The sequence below is a fragment of the Loxodonta africana genome, chromosome 7, assembly GCF_030014295.1.
Source record: "Loxodonta africana isolate mLoxAfr1 chromosome 7, mLoxAfr1.hap2, whole genome shotgun sequence".
In the NCBI taxonomy this organism is placed as follows: domain Eukaryota; kingdom Metazoa; phylum Chordata; class Mammalia; order Proboscidea; family Elephantidae; genus Loxodonta; species Loxodonta africana.
Window position 1 is genome coordinate 52145834 of NC_087348.1, and position 19223 is coordinate 52165056.

Here is a 19223-nt window from a genome sequence, read left to right on the forward strand (position 1 = left end):
GGTGGTAGGAGTATGGAGCTAGGAGCATACTGCTCTCGTTTCTCTGTAAATGCAAATCTATCTGGATCAGAAAGAATATATCTGAATAGTTTCAGGAAGCATTTACCCTATGAAATTGTACTTAAAAATCTCAAAGTAGATACCAAGGTTGCTTTTTGTCCCTGTGGAGACTAGGAAAATGGAGAATATTTTACCAATAGGCTTGGTTGGAGGAAAGCAGCCATTTGGGTAAATTACCAATTCAGACTTTTGTTTTTGGAATGTATGATATCTTGGATGGAACCAGGGCAAAAGATGACTTTTCGTTTATTAATTTCTTGAATAAAAATATTTGCATGGTGCTTTGTGATTTATGACTGTTTTTTTCCTGGGGTAAAGTTATCTCATCTGATTTTCTAAATAATCCTTAAGATAGGCAAGTCTTATTGTTATTTGTACAAATTTCATTAATTGTGAAAATAATATTGGGAGTGAATATATAAAATACTCATGAAAGCAACTATTTTTTGGTAACCTCAGATACTTTAGACGGGCTTGTTTACGTATAGGCGGAATACTCACTACAAATCAAACGCACCATTTCTTTTTTATGTTTTAAGGATGCCACAGTTTGAACAAATTAACATTGTTAATCTTGTTTCAGTTGGTGTATATATTTGAATATCAAAAAATGACATTTCAAAGCATTTATAATTGAACTTTTCAGTATTTCAAGTTCTTTACCTGCCCAATTTGTCTGAATTTGTAAGACCCTACTGTATTCTCTCAAGAAGGATTTAAGTAAGTTAAAAATGAGTATTTTTTCTTTTTAAAAAAGTTGTGGATACTTTTAATCAAGAAATTTATTCTTTAAAGTCCTATTGAATAACCTCAGTGGATAGACTTATTTTTATAAGAAAGAAATGTGGGCCTGGTTATTTCCATAATTATTTTTATTATTGAGTATTATTCCTTTGAGAAGCTCAAAGTATTTTGTTTGAAAATATTTACTGCCTTAACTTGAAAGTTTTATAATTTATTGAGTTTCTATGTGCAATATAGCTCAGATACTAGAAAAAAAGACATGGACCAGAGGGTATAAACGTGGAGGCCATGGCCAGATTTAGTATGTAGACGTGAATTTTTTGACCTGTATGGTATGTATAAATTTTCAAAAATTAGTTACCAACTGCTAGAAATTGGGAGATTTTCACTAAGTTTTGGATTTTTGGTGCCTCTGAAAATCTAGAATATCTGGCAACACATTGGACCACATTTTCCCATGACAACATCTTCTGAAGATGAGTAGGGGTTACCGCCTTTAGACAGAATTTGGATTCTTCAGCTAAACACAGATTCTGTACTATTTTCTCATTTATACCACATGCCTAGCACCTGAGCGTGCAGCCCATGACACAGGCCTGTCCTCTAGAGCTGTGCTGGCCTTGACCTGTGACTAGTCCAAATTGAGACATGATGTAAGTGTAAAATTCACATTGGATTTCAAAGATTTAGTATGAAAAAGATCACAAAATACTTTTAAAATATTGAATACATGTTTAAATGATAGTTTTTTGGATATATTGGTTTAAATAAAATATATTATTGAAATAAATTTTACCTTTTTTTAAAGTGGCTAGTAGAAAATTTAGAATTACACATAAAGCTCATCTCAGATTTCTATTGTGCAGGGCTGTTCTAGATGTTTATGGCCTAATACAGGGGCTGGCAAACTATCTGGCTGGTCACCTGTTTTTCTATGAATGGTTTTCACAGTTGAACATTAGAGTCGATTTGATGATAGGGAACACTATCTTGGCACTCCAATTAAGTGAAATGTTATTTTCCCAAAAAGAATTTTATTCTTCTTATTAGTAGACCTGTATTACAAAAAAATTGTACTCAATTATTATTAATATTTTAAATTTCACTGATAAAAATTTATGGAAAAAATTTTTTTCTTTTGTTATTTAAGAACCTACATTTTATCTTCTATTGTGCAGAGTCTAAAGTGTTTACTCTCTGTCCCTTTACAGAAAACATTTGCTTACTCCTGGTCTAATAGGAAGCTGGGCAGGCAGCTTTGGGAGGTAGCTGGCTTAGTGAAAATGCTTTGTATACAGACAGACAAGGGGTTCAAACTCACTAATCAATCAAATCTCTGAGTCTTTGTTTGATCATCTGTGAAATGGCAAGAATGACCCCTTTCAGGGTTATTTTGAAGGTTAAATAAGATACTGTATAGCATGCTTTGTGGAGGAGGTGACTCCGGAGCTTCCTCTGCCTAAAATGCTCTTCATGTCAACCCTGACTTGGTTAGATCTTGATCATCTTTAGCTTAGTAACATTTCTATCTCGGAGAAGGATTTCCTGCTCTGGCCCCCAGCTTAGGTTAAGTCTCCCCAGACATCCCTCATGTCTCCCTTCTATGCCCATCATACTTACTACTACTTGTTCTATATCTGTCTTCCTCTGAGATTAAGCTCCATGAAGGAGATGTCTGACTTGTTAGCCAGTGTTTCCTAGGAATGACAAATAATAGATGCTCAATTAATATTTGTTGAATGATGTTGATGGTATAAAATGCTGTACATATGGCACACACACATATAAAAACAAGAATTTAGAGGAAGGAGATTTATTTTTTGGCAGAGATTTCAGAGTTTGTGTTTGAAGATTTGGGTCATGTTTTGGGACAAATAGCTCAAATATACTTTACTCCTCCCCCTACAATATTTATATTTTCTCACTTATCTTTTTCAAAAGTAAGTGAGACACGTAAGGAAATCACTTAGCGTACTAAACCCTCAACAAATTCTCTCTTCTCTAATGATGGATGATGATGAAGAATCAGAATGTTGAACATCAAAATAATCAAAGTGCTAGGTTTAGACAAAGTTGAGAGTTCAAGGAAATTTGGAAAACAGAATGCAATGGTTCTTCCTATTCCCCACAGCAATACTATGCATTTAAAATTCAAACTATTCTCACCAACAGAAGTTTTAACATTATTTTAATGAATAGAATTTGGAATACAGGACAATAAAAACTTTAATCCAGAGCAGGTTCTGTAAATCAAAACTAAATAATATAAATAGTAAAAAAAAAATAAATAATAAAAATTTCCTGAGGTTCTGTATTAGTTACAGGTTTATACAATAAATGTCTAGTTCCCAAAAGAACCATAGAGTTCAGTTCTTATCTTAACCTAATTATTTCAATTTCAGGTGTGTCCTGGTTTGGATGGTAGATTACCTGGTCACTCTATATAGAGCAATAGTGTGGGGGCGACCTCTAGCCTTTCGTCTTTTCTTTGCAAACACTATTTCCTAGCCTAAAAATGCCTATAAGTGCCTATGATCAGAATGGCAACTGGCAGCTCTGGCACTTGGGTTCTGAGGGTTCCATATTGGAGAGGAGGAGGGACAAGTCTTTCTTTGAGATATGAAGGAAGGAGATCAAGGTGAAGGGATATTTGAGAATTGCATCAAAATTTAAACTGGGTTCACATGGCTCAGAGCACTTAAGGTAAAGAAAATACACTGAAAAAGTTATTGCATGTATATAGGAAAACAAAAAAATGGCATCAGCAGACAAAAATTGGAGAAATTTGTGAAAGGTAGAAAATAGATGGAATTTGGTTGGCAAGAATGGACAAATCATCTGGGAAGATGACCAACAACCAGGATCAGCAAATATTGGAGGAATAAGCTATGTGGAAGAAGAAAAGGACCAAAATGAACAGTTGGAATAACCACCTCTTGAAGAATCAGAAATAATTAGGTGAACAAGAGTCCATTAATCTAATAAGTGTTCTCAGAGATAGTTGAAAAGATATTATAGCCATAAAACCAGAACAGGATGTCATTAAAAAGCATCAATCAGAAACAAGAAAGAATTCTTGAAAATAAAAAAAATACATATTATTGCCAAAAATTAAAGAAAAAAAATTCATTGAAGGACTTCATAACATGGCTAAAAAAGACAAAGGACTGAAAAGTATGAGAAAAGATTTAAGGCGTAGAAAATTAAGCTGGAAGGTGAAGCATTCATCCAATTGGAGGCAATGGAAAGGAGAAAAGAAGCTAAATTGCCCTGCATAAGAGAAAGACTTAAGTCTTTAGTATGGAAAAAACCCAAACAAACCCATTGCTGTCGAGTTGATCCCGACTCATAGTGACCATATAGGACAGAGTAGAAATGCCCCATAGAGTTTCCAAGGAGAGCCTGGTGGATTTGAACTGCCAGGATTTTGGTTAGCAGCTGTAATTCTTAACCACTATGACACCATCCCTTGAGTATGAAGAGGTCTAATGATCATTGAACAGAATGAATTTCAAAAAGACCCCAAATCTGACATTTTCGTGAAATTTCAGGATTACAAGGATAAAGAGAAAGTCCTAATATGTTTTAGACAGAAAGTAAAAACATAAAACAAGCAAATAACAACAGCTTACCTACAAAAGAATTAGAATGGTATCAAAATTAAATGAACCACACAGTTGTTAGAATCCCATGGATAATAACCTCAAAGTTATGAGGTAAAATTATTTTGCATCTAGAATCCTATACTCAACCAAACTAGCATTCAAGTGCGTGTATTTGCGTGTGGACATGCATATGCAAAATAATGGCATGTTTAGACCTGAAGGAACTCAAATAGTTAACCACCTATAAGCTCTCTTGAAAGAATTATTCAAGGATTCAAAGAAACAATATAAACAATGTCTCCAAGAAATATGATGATGTGTACTATAAAAACAAATAAACAATACTGTGTATAGTTTATTGAAATAATTGTTTATGCATGTTAAAATCTTAATTTACATAATTATAATATGGGAGGTAGTGGGTTCAAGGGATAAAGGGAAAGAGAGCAACTAAGGTTGTCTTATGGGTGGGGGGATAGTGATACTTATTAACTTTAGATATCATTATGCAAATATGTTTAAAAAAGTTAAGGGTAATCATTAAAAAAATGTTGAAATCATTATGGGGAAAAATAATGGAAATAAGAAAATATCATTACTCCAGTAAGAGGTAAGAAAAGAAAAAAAAAAAAAAAAAAAGACACAACCAAGAAAGTCAATTTAAGACATTAAGTGAAATGATAGGAATAATTCAAATCTATCAACATACACAATAAATATGAATGTGATAAATTCTCTCATTAGACAGCAGATTCTCTTAATCTGGTACAAAACAATTCTGGTAAATGCTTATTATGAGTTTGAAAATAAAGGGATAGAAAAAATACACCAGGCCAAAAAAAAAAAAAAAAAAAGATGTATGGCAATATTATTAGTCAAAATAGGATTCAAGGTAAATATAGCATTAAATAGGACAGAAAAGAATATTTTCATACAGAAAAAATACTACCCACAAAAAAGATAAAACAGTCATGAATGTGCACACAATGAGACCATAGCTTCAAAATGTGTACAGCAAAACCCTGTAAGAAATGCCAGGGAAATGGACAAGTGTATAGTTATTCTAGGAGACTTTAACATATATCTCACAGAAAGTAACAGAAAAATTATAAGAACAAAGGCAAGAATAAATAGAATTTTAGAGGATATTAGCAATATAATCGCATACATTGATCTAATAGATATTTAGAGAACTTTGTATCAAATTTTTCAACATTCATGGAATACTTATAAGAATTAACTTGGCCTTAGGCTTCAAAGAAAATTAATACATTTACAAAAGCAGAAACCATATTCTTTTGTCACATGAAGTAATATTAGAAATTAATAACTGAAAAAGAGTCAAAATATTACTTGTCACATGAAGTAATATTAGAAATTAATAACAAAAAAGAGTCAAATTATTACTTGGAAATTTAAAAACATCTTTCTAACCTCTCTTGGGTTAGAAAGAAAACGAAAGCTGAAATTACAAACTATTTGGACACGGAGGAAATAAGAGGACTCTAAAAACGTGGGAATGCTGACAAAGTGGTACATAAGGAAAATGCATTAAATTTACTTACTGAAAATGAGAAAGGTATAAAATTAATAAATTAAAGATTGATTCCAAGAAGCAAAAATGATGGCAACAATGAAAACCCAAAGAAAATAGAAGCAAAAAAGTAGAAATTTGTGAAATACAAAATAGAAGCAAAAAAAAAGTAGAAATTTGTGGAACAGGAAACTAACCAATGCCCCACCATCACACACACACACATACACACACACACACACACACAGAGTATATATATGAAATCAAACAAGAATGGGTTGTTTGAAAAGACCAAATATATAGGCCTTGGTAGACCTGATCAAGGAACCAAAAAAAAGGAAAGAAGACAAAATGAATGAAATTAGAAAGAAGAAAGGTAATATTATAGATATGGGTAAAATTATATATTATATAAAATAAGTTGATAAATTAATTCACAAATATAAGTTACTTAATTCAAGAAAGGCAAAGATAGAAAACCTGGATGGACCAACAATCAAAGAGGAAACTAAAAGACAGTGAGTAGAAAAGATACCATACCAAGGCTGTTTTATGGGCAATTTACCAAGCTTTCAAGATGCAGGTAATTTCTATGCCATATTAACTTTTTCTGAGTGTAGAAAATGATGAAATGAAGGTGTCAAACCCTTGATACTTAAATCTAAAAGGAAATACACATAGAGACAAATTGAAAACTATAGGTCAATCACACTTACAAAAATGGAGGAAAAAAATCATAAATCCATGATGGGCAATACATCATTTTCAGGAATGCAAGTATGTATTGGAGAATCTATTGATATAATTAAAGAATGTAATTTTAATAGAATGTCGAGTCCAATTTTTTAATGGTATCCTAGAATTACAGCTAAGGCCATAGGTATCAAGATACAGTATCCCTTCCTTCTAAAGAGTGTTCCAAAGAGTTCGTACCACACATCTCCACAGGTTTTGCTAAAATGTAGAGGAATCAGCCCTATAATTCTCGGTCATCTCCCCACCCCAGTGACTACCATTAGCCTACGTATGAAGAAGAGAAGGGGGTGAACAGAGATTTCTCATTCTCTTCCTTTTATGGAATTCAAGGCAAGATTTATTGGTAGGAATACTTCCTGCCTCCTACAGCAAAAGATTTGAGGGAGTGTGAGAATAAAAAGACAGGACACTTCTTTCTTTATCCCGAATTCCTCATTTCACAAGTCTAGTTTGCACTATGGTTAAAGGAGCACTTTAAATCAGGTATGAAATAAAAACTTTGAAGAGGTTGAATGAAATTGTAATAACTGTGAGTAAATAGAACAGATTTGCTTAAGTTATTTTTAAGAGACATTTGAAGGCAGCTGGTGGATTCGAACTGCTGACCTTTTGGTTAGCAGCCAAGCCCTTAGCCACTGCGCCACCACAGCTAGTCATGTACAAAAAACAGGTTGCCAAATAATACGTACAGTGTGATTCCATTTCTGTAAACACTGCCAATTGCCAGTTTGCACTAAAAATCCTGTGGAGCACATTTCTACTTTGTATATATAAAAAAATAAATAAATAACATCCATATATTTCACAAGTACTTATATTTCTGTATGTGTACATAAGAAATGATCTAAAAGGTTAAATATAAAACTATTAATAGTATCTCTGATTAGTCATTAAATAATGTATTAATTATTAATTGTAGTAGAATGTATTATTACTCAATTACTTTCAGAAAATGAAAAACGACATTGGGTGTTATTTTAGATAACTCCAGAGATGAAATGGAGGTTAGACAAGGAATTATTACACAAATGACTTTAATATGTTTCATTAATAATTTCTGACAGTGGATCTTAATTCAGTTTCTTTTTCTGAACAAACTTCAAAAATAAATTCTTCTTAACTAAAGGCTCCAAAGGCAATTTATTTTCTTATTAATGTCATAAAAAAATCAATTCATATTAATGGAATTCTGATTTTTGACTCTGAGCTTTTATAATCTCATGCTTCGATAAAAAAAATTTTTTTTTTTTTTGGCTTCAATATGAAGGAAAAATTTGCCAATTTGTCTGTTACTGTCTAGCTGTTTCTTCCCTTTATTAACCACACTTTCTGATGTACACATGGCATAATTAAAAAGCATGGGCTTTGGAGTCAGACATGTCTGGATTTGAATCCCAATTCTTCAATTTTCTTTGCCTTGTGTTTGTGAGCAACTTGCTTAACCTGCTTAAGCATCATTTATACAACTTCCTAAAGTTCTTTTGAGGATTGAATTTTGAGGTCTCCGCAGTGCCTAGAAGGAGCCCTAGTTGCCCAGTGGTTAAGTGCTTGACTGCTAATCAAAAGGCTGGCAGTTCAAATCCACCAGCTGCTCCTTGGAAACCCTATGGGACAGCTCTCTTCTGTCCTGTAGGGTTGCTATGAGTTGGAATCGACTCCACGGCAATGGGTTTGGTTTAGTTTTTTAACACCCAGCATATACTTTGGGAAACAGTTGTCTAATTAAAAACAAAAAAAGGGAGGGGGGAGGCGAGCAATTAGAAGCTGAGAATTCTGGTCTACCGCTATCCATCACAGGTATTTATTGGGTGTCTGCAACATGTCTGTTACGATTGAATTTACTGGGGATATAAAATCATTGCAGGAAACAATCCCTTACCTTAAGGACAAACATAAGGAAAACAATTAGGGAGTTGCTGACTCTGAACTGTAAATTCTCAGAAGACAGTTGGCCCTCTGAAGGCATACCTGTTACTATTGAGTTGATTCTGACTCATAGCAATCCTTACAACAGAGTTGAGGTGTCCCATAGGGTTTCCAGAGCTGTAAATCTTTATGGAAGCAGACTGCCATGTGCTTCTCCTGCAGAGCTGCTAGTGGGCTCCAACCCCCAACCTTTGGGTTAGCAGCCCAGTGCTTAACAACTGCTCTACCAGAGCTCTTTTCTGAAGGTATAAAAAGTGTCTAACTGATCTTTGTATCACCAGGACCAGCACTAAAAACCATTGCTATTGAGTCGATTGCAACTCATAGTGACCCAATAGGACAGAGTAGAACTGCCCCATAGGGTTTCCAAGACGTATCTGATGGATTTGAACTGCTGACCTTTTGGTTAGCAGCTGTAGCACTTAACCATTATGCCACTAGGGTTTCCAGGACCAGTATGTTGTTGTTGTTAGGTGTTGTCGAGTTGGTTCCGACTCATAGCAACCCTATGACAACAGATTGAATCACTGCCCGGTCCTGCGCCATTCCCGCATTGCTATGCTTGAGCTCATTGTTGCAGCCACTGTGTCAGTCCACCTCATTGAGGGTCTTCCTCTTTTCTGCTGGCTCTATACTTTGCCAAGCATGATGTCCTTCTCCAGGTACTGACCCCCTCCTGACAACATGTCTAAAGTATGTAAGACGCAGTCTCGCCATCCTTGCCTCCAAGAAGCATTGTAGTTGCACTTCCTCCAAGACAGACTTGTTCGCTCTTTTGGCAGTCCATGGTATATTCAATATTCTTCACCAGCACCACATTTCAAAGGCATCAATTCTTCTTTGGTCTTCCTTATTCATCATCCAGCTTTCACATGCATATGATGTGATTGAAAATACCATTTCTTGGGTCAGGCACACCTTAGTCTTCAAGGTGACATATATAGCATATATAGCACTAACCAAAACACCTGTTGCCGTCAAGTTGATTCTGATTTACAGCGATCCTATTGGACAGAGTAGAACTGCTCCATAGGGTTTCCAAGGAGCATCTGGTGGGTTCGTACTGCGGACCTTTTGGTTAGCAGCCAAACTCTTATCCACTGTGCCAACAGGGCTCCAGTATAGCACTAAAAACTAAAACCAAACCCATTGTCATTGAGTTGATTCCGACTCATAGCGACCCTATGGGACAGAGTAGAACTGCCCCATAGAGTTTCCAAGGAGTGCCTGGCGGATCTGAACTGCCAACCTCTTGGTTAACAGCCATGGCACTTAACCACTACGCCACCGGAGTTGCCAGCATAGCAGTAGCATTCAGTAAATATACTAGATAAATGAATGAAAGAAGGGAGGGAGGCAGGGCCAGTATCTGTAGTGTATGGCAGTACATTTTCACTCATATATGTAGTGACCATTGAGACGACAGAGTCAGGGTAGGCTTCATCAATGCATTTACACCAAAGATGGGCTTCAAAGTGTTGATGGGGTTTGGCTGGATGAGGAGAGGTGAGTATATTTCAGATGGGCAGAATAGCAGGAACAAATATTGAAGGCAGGAATGAGCATGTTGAAGAAACCAATCTGAAGAGATCTATACTAGGTAATAATTAGACATAGGCTTGTTGGAGAAGTAAGACATATCACACCCAGCCTAACCCACATTCAGACACCCTATATGACATTTTCTTTCTGAGCCCTAAAGTCCTAACTGCAGTTCTCAGAGAGTTCTCTGATTCTGATGACTACTTTAATGGGTAAAAGTTGTACAGACAAAATGTGATTTTTTGCTTTGTGTAAACTAATGATAAGTTTTAATGAGGGGAATGATACCGAAGTGGTATACCCAAAGTGGTAGGACAAGCAGACAAGGTACAGAGGCTGCCTGCAACATATACTTCACAGCTCAACTCTCAAAGTTTTTTTGGGGATCCACAAACAACTGTTTTCTTTGATACTCTTAATTGGCTTACTCAGTTTGTTAGGTGCCACATTAATAGTTTACTCTAAAAATGTGCTCTGTTGCTATAGTTTATTTCCCTCCCTTCTTGTATAGATCCTGTTTTTGCCTTTGCTCCTTAGTTCAGCCATCAGCCTACACCCCCATGTGTGTATACACAGTTTGTGTGCAAAATAACAAAATGACTCTTAGTTATTATCTGACACTAATATTGCTTTCTTCCTGAGCACTTGCCCACTGGATAGTGGGGGGAAAATAACTGAGCGTCCAATTTTGTATAAAGCTTATCTGATCTTATCATTTAGTTATTTTAGGTAGTTCTTTCAGACTCTCCTATACCCTGTTGGTTTCCTTAAGGTAGTATAGGGAAAGATGGGTTGTGTGGCTTTCACATCCTCAAGGCATTGGAGGAAGGAGTCCTTGGCCTCATGCTAGCTCACTGGAATGTATACATTGACATGGCATCTGCTGGACAATGGAAGGATGTACCTTGTTTCACTTGGTTACTAGGTGCTCTACTGGCCTGTAATGTGTCCTTTTTTTTTTTTCTTTTTTTGGCTTAGGCATTTTTTTTGGTGGTGCTTCCTGGATGTTCCAATCTAAACGTGGCTTTCACTGGTGTTAGAGACCCCCTCCAAGAGTCTGGCTGAGGCTCCCATTTTGCCCTAGCTTGAGTGGTCTGTAGTGCTGCCCTCACTCTAGACCCATCTTTTCCCCATGATGCCAACACCTTCTTTGCAAACTTCCCAGCTTGATTTTCATCTGCTTCCATGTGATAAAGCACACAGGTGCCAAGGGTGGTTTGGGAAAGCTAAACTTCCAGCCTTCCTCTGCCTGATCATGTCATGGCACCGTGTTGATATGCTGTGTCCTTGGTTGCTGCAAGGCAGCTTCCTTCTTGTGTTCCATACTGAGGGGAGGAGGGCAGAAAATCCCTCTGTTTCTACTTATCTGACACTGTCTCCCCCTGCTGTATACAATATTGTTTTTCACTATTTATTATTTTTATTGTCTCTTCAACCATATTGTCCTTTGCTGTTAACCTATTTGTATCTGGGAAGATGTATAAGAGAGCTTGTTGCATGTGAAAGTGTGTCATATTACTTAATGTGGGAGTTTTCTAACTTGGGAGTGGAAATGGGACCAGTTGAATTCATCTCTAGGTTCCCAACCCCTCCTCACCCACAACTCCAACTTTATTTAACTAACAGCTATGCTTTTGTTTGAAGAAAGGTTTCAGAGGCAAAAAAAAAAAAAAAAGAGGGCCACTTATTAAATGGATCCACATATATTTTTTATTTGCTCAACATAATTACAAACCTTGAAACCTGGTCTTGTGCTTCTTCACAATCTCTAGTTTGATTCTGAATAAGTAATATGTGTTTAATAAATATTAAGGTGAAATAAATAGGAGTATGATAATGTTCACTTTTTTTTTTTCAAATTCTAAAAGATATTTAAATTGACTTTTTTAAGTCAGAGGTGGGTGAAATTTCTTTAACTTATCACAAGTGTTGAGTATATAAAATAATTCCTTAAGAGAAATTCTATTATCCTAACTAAAATACAGTATCTTCTTTATGAGTTCATTTTTATATTCAGTAGAGACTACTAAAGTAACTATATGAGTGCATGTGGGCATGTTCACACACACACACACACACACACACACACACACACACCTTGAAAACTCCTTTGAGAGTCCCAAGAATCAACCTTAGTATTTATGGCAGAAGCAGATAGCATTTATTTGACATATTCGCTTGCCCACGAGTTTGATTTTGTACATTTGAACTTTTCAAACCATTGCCTGAATTATGGTTTCATCTGTGTTGACAGGTGGGGAACCAAAACACATCAGCCTGATTCTATTTAAAGTGATACAGACTCATTTATAGGTTAATTCTTTTACCAAATACTTATTGTGTGGCCACTCTTTATCAGTACCACTAATGCATTTCCAGATACAAATGATTTAGGCTGACAAAATTCAGGGTTTTTCCTGGACATTTCATCTATGATACCGAAGGGTAGCTTTTCCTGCTCTTCCAGCAGCCACCTCCCGTTCCCATACATAAATGGTAGCCAGCAGTAGCTAGAAACAAAGGGCTCTCTCCCAGTCCCTGAATACAGTGACATTCATTCTGAGAGAAGCAGGGGCAGCTTTTTGAAAGCCGACTTCTTCAGCTCAACAATAACACACAATGAGTTATTGACTTGTTTATATACGGAGCTCTTTTCAGTAACTAACTCTGACTCCCACAGTCTGGACAAATGATTGATTTTGTGGTTAGAAAAAGAGAAAGCTCTTGCGCTAAACTGTGTAGTGCAAACTACTTCTTCCCCATTTGTTCCCTGACTGAATAGGACCTTATTAAAATGCACTTTCCAAAAAAATACCTGCAGCTGGCCTTTATAGCCATGTTTTGTATATATAAATAAGTAATTTGTCCCAGTCTTTTGTATATTAACAGACCATTGGAGAAACTTGTAAATATATATGAAGGCTGATTGTCCTGTTGTTTATGCTAAACCGCATTGCCTATATTGATCTGCATGTAAAATATGCATCAAATGATTTTATTAATAAATCAATATTTGCTGGTAAAAAGTTTAGATTTGTGATAGATAGATGTAGGTATTCGGTTTTCTTATTGGGTCATGTTGATTTATTAACGTGACCCAATAAAAAAACTTACACTTCACATTTGAATCACTGTATGTTCTGAATACAGAGAAAATGATAAATGTGGAACCACGGTTCAGAGCAGTGAGAGTCTGGTTGGACTAATAGGCTTTTTCCCCTTTGGCTAGTACCTATGTGGAATGTCAATATGAATTAAATAAACAGGAAAAGACCAGCTTGCTTCAATTACTGTTCCTTTACTAACGGTATTAATAATTGAGCTCTAAACTGACCATCTTAGTGTTATTTTCTCCAGTAAAATAGGTTTCATTCTACCTGTCATGTTAATTTTTTTACAAAATTCGACTTTATGACTCTTATATACACACTTTAAAATATCTGGAGGAGTAGTTAAAAACATGAAAAAGAAAAGCCATCAACTCTTAAGGATTCCCATGAAGGGACACCACTACTGTTTTGGCTGTGTCTCTCCAGCAGGAGGTCTTGAGCCTCCTTTCCTCTCTAGGGTGTCCATGGTAGAGCTTCCTGAGTTTGAAGAATTTCTCAAAATTAAGAACATTTCCTATTATAGTCGCAAGGGACCATGTGTTTTCTATAGAACTATGTATTTCTCAACTATGACCCTTTAGGACTTGAGAGAGGGTATAATGAGGGTATATATTTTGTTCAATGAAAACTTAATTCTTTTCATCCTCTCTTTCTCTACCATGATCATGTTCTTGAAGCATTTTTGTTCAGTTTTCTTTGAGAGAGCCATTGTATTTCTTGGTTCTTTAATTTCTGCTACCATACTTGACCAGTCTCTTTGTTGCTGTATTCTGGTTACCACTTTTTTTTAATACCCCTCTGCCCTAAATTTGCTGTTAATATTGAGTGGGCCCAACTTTATCCTAATCATGGATGACTAATGTCTGTTACTTACATGGTAAAAAATTTTAAGAGCAAGTCCTGACAAAAATTGTGAATTAAACTTTCTTGTTTGGCCTGCTAGGTTTTAATGTACACAGTGAATATTTGGGAACACTTTCTCATACCCAAAAAGGGAAAGATACATTTAGAACAAGGTGACTTGCTTTCTCCTCTCTCCATTTGTTGGGAATTTGTCTTTTTACAATTAGCTACAAATTTTAGCCAATTTTTTTTTTTTTAATTTGAAAGCTCTACCTTTTTTACACATGAAAAACCAGCCTTAGAAATTTTAAATTCATTGACAAAAAATTTCATATATTTCAGATAAGAACAATAAATCAAAAACATCTAGATTTGTCTTAATGAAGAAACAGAATGTCCTCAACCAAAGTGACAGCAGAGAAGAGTCCTACTATTGTTATGTCGCTGGCTTGAGGAAGAGATGCTATGAGCACTGCATAAATTATTAATACCTCGGGGTGAAAATGCACTCTCTTAATTTGACTTTTTACTTGAAATAATTTTCTCTGATTGTATTAAAATGTATCTCTTTTGGAGTGGCTTATCTGTTTCCAGAGAAGGCCTATTGTGTATATCCTTGTATTTTGTTGACTGTTTCTCAATATCTTACTTCACTCCCCGTTTGTGGCTATACGTATTGTGGTTTTTAGTAATGCCGGTATGCTTTTCCCTCAGGTTATGTAGATTAGTATAATGCTTCTTTAGAAGTTGAATATTAGAATGGAGGTGATTTTTCCAACTGTGGTGCTTTCAAAGGTAAAGAATTCTCACCTTTTAAAGAGTTACTTGGAAGCAGTTCTAAGTGTCATGGCCCTGGGAGGCCACATTAGAATTTGACTTACCTGCTGTGGCACCAAAGAGTTTTGTGGCTCTGTTTTTGTTTCTCTTACAGGAGCCCTGGTCGCACAGTGGTTAAACGCTTGGCTGCTGTCTGAAAGGTTGGCAGTTCGAACCCACCAGCTGCTCTGCAGGAGAAAGATGTAGCAGTCTGAGTCTATAAAGATTGCAGCCTTGGAAACCTTATGAGGCAGTTCTTCTCAAAAATTTGCTCTGATGTTTTTTCATTTGGAAATGGATATTTTAAAGAATAGATGGGCTTGATAAATATTCTCTAGCTGCCCTCCTCTATAGGGTTGCTATGAGTCGGATTCGACTCGACGGCACTGGGTGGTGGTGGTGCCCTCCTCTATATTCACCTCCTCTCAAGATAAGAACCATTGTGATAGAGACCTGAGATCAGTATATTGTGCCACAATTCACACATATGCTTCTGGGTGGAAGTGGAGTTTGATATTTGACTTTTTATGATATTATCTCTTTTGTATCACTTCATCACAGGAATAAATATTCTTTGGGGAGAGTGATCCTAAGAATAGTCTCACAGGATAATTTTCTTTTCTTTTTCTTTTTAATGCTTTTATCAGTGATTCTTAGTCTAGGGCAGGGATTGGCAAACCATGACCCACTGACTAAATTTGGCCTGCCATATGCTTTTTTTTTTCCTTTTAAATAAAGTTTTATTGAAGCACATCAACAGTCATTTTGTTTATATATTGTCTATTTCATGATACAATAGTAGAGTTGAGTAATTGCAGCAGAGACTGTATACCTCCTCTGCAAAGCCTCACTGGCCCTTTTCAGAAAACTTTGCCAGCCCCTTACCTTGGGCGAACATCAGAGTCTCCTATAGATCCCTGGGTTTCTCTCTTCTACCAACAAACAGAATCTCTGATGTACTGAGTATCACACATGGCTGGATAAAGCGTTCACAGGTCTGATAATGTTCTGCCAGCATAAATGCACAGCTAGCTTGAGGGGGCCATGTTACTGAACCTCACATTTTATCCCAAGTGTAGGAGTGGGTCCTCAGGTAAGGTATGGATTAAAGATTCAGGTTTACACAAACATGATTTGCCAGGCAAACAATTGAGAAAGCTTACTTAAAACAACAACACTAAAAAAACAAATGAAACAAAATGGGATCATCACTCACTTTTCTTCTAATCCTTAGTAAGAAGATAGCACATGGCAAGTCCATTGTTTGAGAATAGTTAAATATTCCAGTTCAGAAGGCTCTCGTATCAAGTTCTTGCTTTCTTTCTATTCATGTCAATCTTTTCAGAGAATATTTTCGTGTAATTTTAGGTTTTTCTTTTTGTTGAAAATAGTACTTTGTTCCTATAGGGATTATTTATAAAGAAATATACCACGGGCCGTACTCTCCTTTTTATAACACGTGGGTTAGCAGCAGTAGTAGGAGAGGTTTATCTGGCTTTGTAAATGGAACAGATTGGAGGTTACTGGTGAGGTAGGTAGACACATGATTTTCTGTCATGAAATGTTAAAGATCATTTAGCACCGTTCTAGAGTGATTCAATTGACATTTGCTTTTGGTTTATAACTTTGAATTCTTACTCTGATATAACAGTAGCCAATTTATTCCCTACTGGCAGTGAAAGATTTTAATAGGAAATATCAGCCTCATTTAAGAAAACAAACCAAAAAACCCTGCTATGCTCATTTTAATAAAATGCTTTTTAAAAATACTCATCAGTGTCAAATTCCTGCAGTTAAGTAGCCCCCACATCACATTTTAGTAAACCTAAAAGAAAAGTGAAAAATTTAGAATGTTTAAATGATTTAAGTATAAAATGAGCTTCTAAGGCTATTTATATGAAGTTCATTTTCAGATAAGCATGGGCAAAAGTGATTTAAAAAAACTTACTTAATTGCGATAAATTAGTTGTTTGAATAAATGTTGTTAGTAGGTGTCAGTAGGAGCCTGTTTCCATGTCGTCATTATTTTTTTCCAGTTGAACTTTGCCGTGGATGAACAGAAGGAGAAAATTACTGAAAAGGGCATTCTTTCAATGTCAGCAAAGGAACACCATAAGGCACAAGAAGAAGTAAGTTCCTTACTTTGCATATTGTATTATAACACTACAATTAATGCTAATTTTAAAATTAAGATAAATTTTACTTTAGGTCTGGTTGTAAACCAACTATAGTTAGCTGATAACAACTTATAATAGAAAAAGTGATCAAAATTGGAAATAATTTTATTGACTGAGGCAGCTTGAAAAATAATTGCATGTTTGAAAGAATAAATCATTTAATTTTCTGAAAAGATGTCATAAATATTTTCTCATCAATTTCTAAATTAGTTAATTATTAATGCAACTTGAAAGTGGGAATTATAGAACATGAAAATATAGGAAAATAATATATATTTTTAAATTTTGGATAAATACTAAATCTTCTTTTCTGACTATAAGAATAAAATTATTGTTGTGAATTTAAAAAATGTTAATGAAGTTACCTTATCAAGGAAAAGCTGTAGTTTACAAAATGTCAAGCCCAAGTCAGCTAATCATAAGATTCTGTAGGCAATATTGTAATGAAGAACTATTAAAGCAAGGCTTCTTCTCTCCAAAGCTCATGCTGTGCAGTTGACAGCATATTCCATATATGAAATAATAATACCAAATTGGTGTTAGACAAAAGGGGAAAATGATTTTCATGTAGTTTCCTGGAATGCAAAAGCATTTAATCTTTCTGGGGAAAGAACATGAATTTGCTAATTTTCATGTACCATTGTCCATAAATAGAATCTTGAAGCAACTTAAGGGATAAGATAGTATGAATATTTAAAAAATAAACTTCTAATGTAATTCTCTTTTGACATTTTGGTAAAGAACTCTATCCACGCTTTGGGGTTTTAGCATTTTCCTGTCATTGTGGTTGCGTCTCCTTTACTGAAAATGTATTTGACAATGGATGCACAGGAACAGTTCATTACATTTTCCTGTGGGATTTCAAGTCCCACATCAGAGACCATATTAATATTTGGGACTTATATATGTCCAATGTTGAAGGCTATATTGTAGACATTGATTAGCAGTCTCAGTAAAAAATATTTCATAAAAAATATCAACTCGAATAATTTCTAAAATGTAACAAATAACAATGGTATACATTTAAGTTATAGTACTGATTCATTTCACAGAATATTAAGAAGTTAAAAAAAGGATATTAATTATGAATTAAAAAAATCTTCTAATCCTTTGAAAAATGTTTAATGAAATTTGAAGTAAGGTTAGGAAGAATATATCATGTATCTTGATACGCTAAACTTTAGGAAGTTTACTAGGATAATAAAGTTATATCTATAAAAATACTATTAGAGATTCATTAAAAAATAATATAAAAGAGTGAATAGATCGTGTTTTCTCCATTGTAGACACTGTAATTATTTTCCCTTTGAATATTTTATGCAAAATTATAATTTCAGTGGAACTGAAAACTTGAAATGGTCCAGGAAAATGATGATTATGCTAAATATAAAGTTTGTAATGCTACCTAGATAACATTGCAATGAATGGGAATTCCAGAACGCTTAATTGTGCTCATGAGGAACCTTTACATAGATCAAGAAGCAGTTTTTCAGACAGAGCAAGGGGATACTGATCAGTTTAAAGTCAGGAAAGGTGTGCATCAGGGTTGTATTCTTTCACCATACCTATTCCATCTGTATGCTGAGCAAATAATACGAGAACCTGGACTATATGAAGAAGAACGGGGCATCAGGATTCCAGGAAGACTCATTAACAACCTGCATTATGCAGATAACACAACCTTGCTTGCTGACAGTGAAGAGGACTTGAAGCATTTACTGATGAAGATCAAAGACCACAGCCTTCAGTATGGATTACACCTCAACGTAAAGAAAACAAAAATCCTCACAACTGGACCAATGAGCAACATCATGATAAACGGAGAAAAGATTGAAGTTGTCAAGGATTTCATTTTACTTGGATCCACAATCAACACCCATGGAAGCAGCAGTCAAGAAATTAAATGACGTATTGCGTTGGGCAAATCTGCTGCAAAATACTTCTGTAAAGTGTTAAAAAGCAAAGATGTCACCTTGAAGACTAAGGTGCACCTGACCCAAGCCATGGTATTTTCAATCACATCATATGCATGTGAAAGCTGGATAATGAATAAGGAAGACTGAAGAAGAATTGACACCTTTGAATTGCGGTGTTGGCGAAGAATATTGAA

General features: G+C 35.3%; 1 protein-coding gene across 1 annotated transcript in view; it reads left to right on the forward strand.

The window, feature by feature from the left end:
* DCDC1 (doublecortin domain containing 1) overlaps nt 1–19223 on the forward strand; it is a 522229-nt gene that overhangs the window by 182227 nt on the left and 320779 nt on the right. Inside the window, exon 8 of the mRNA XM_064289443.1 lies at nt 16973–17065. Within this exon, the coding sequence (XP_064145513.1) occupies nt 16973–17065 (93 nt within the window). The remainder of the gene's footprint in view (nt 1–16972; nt 17066–19223) is intronic.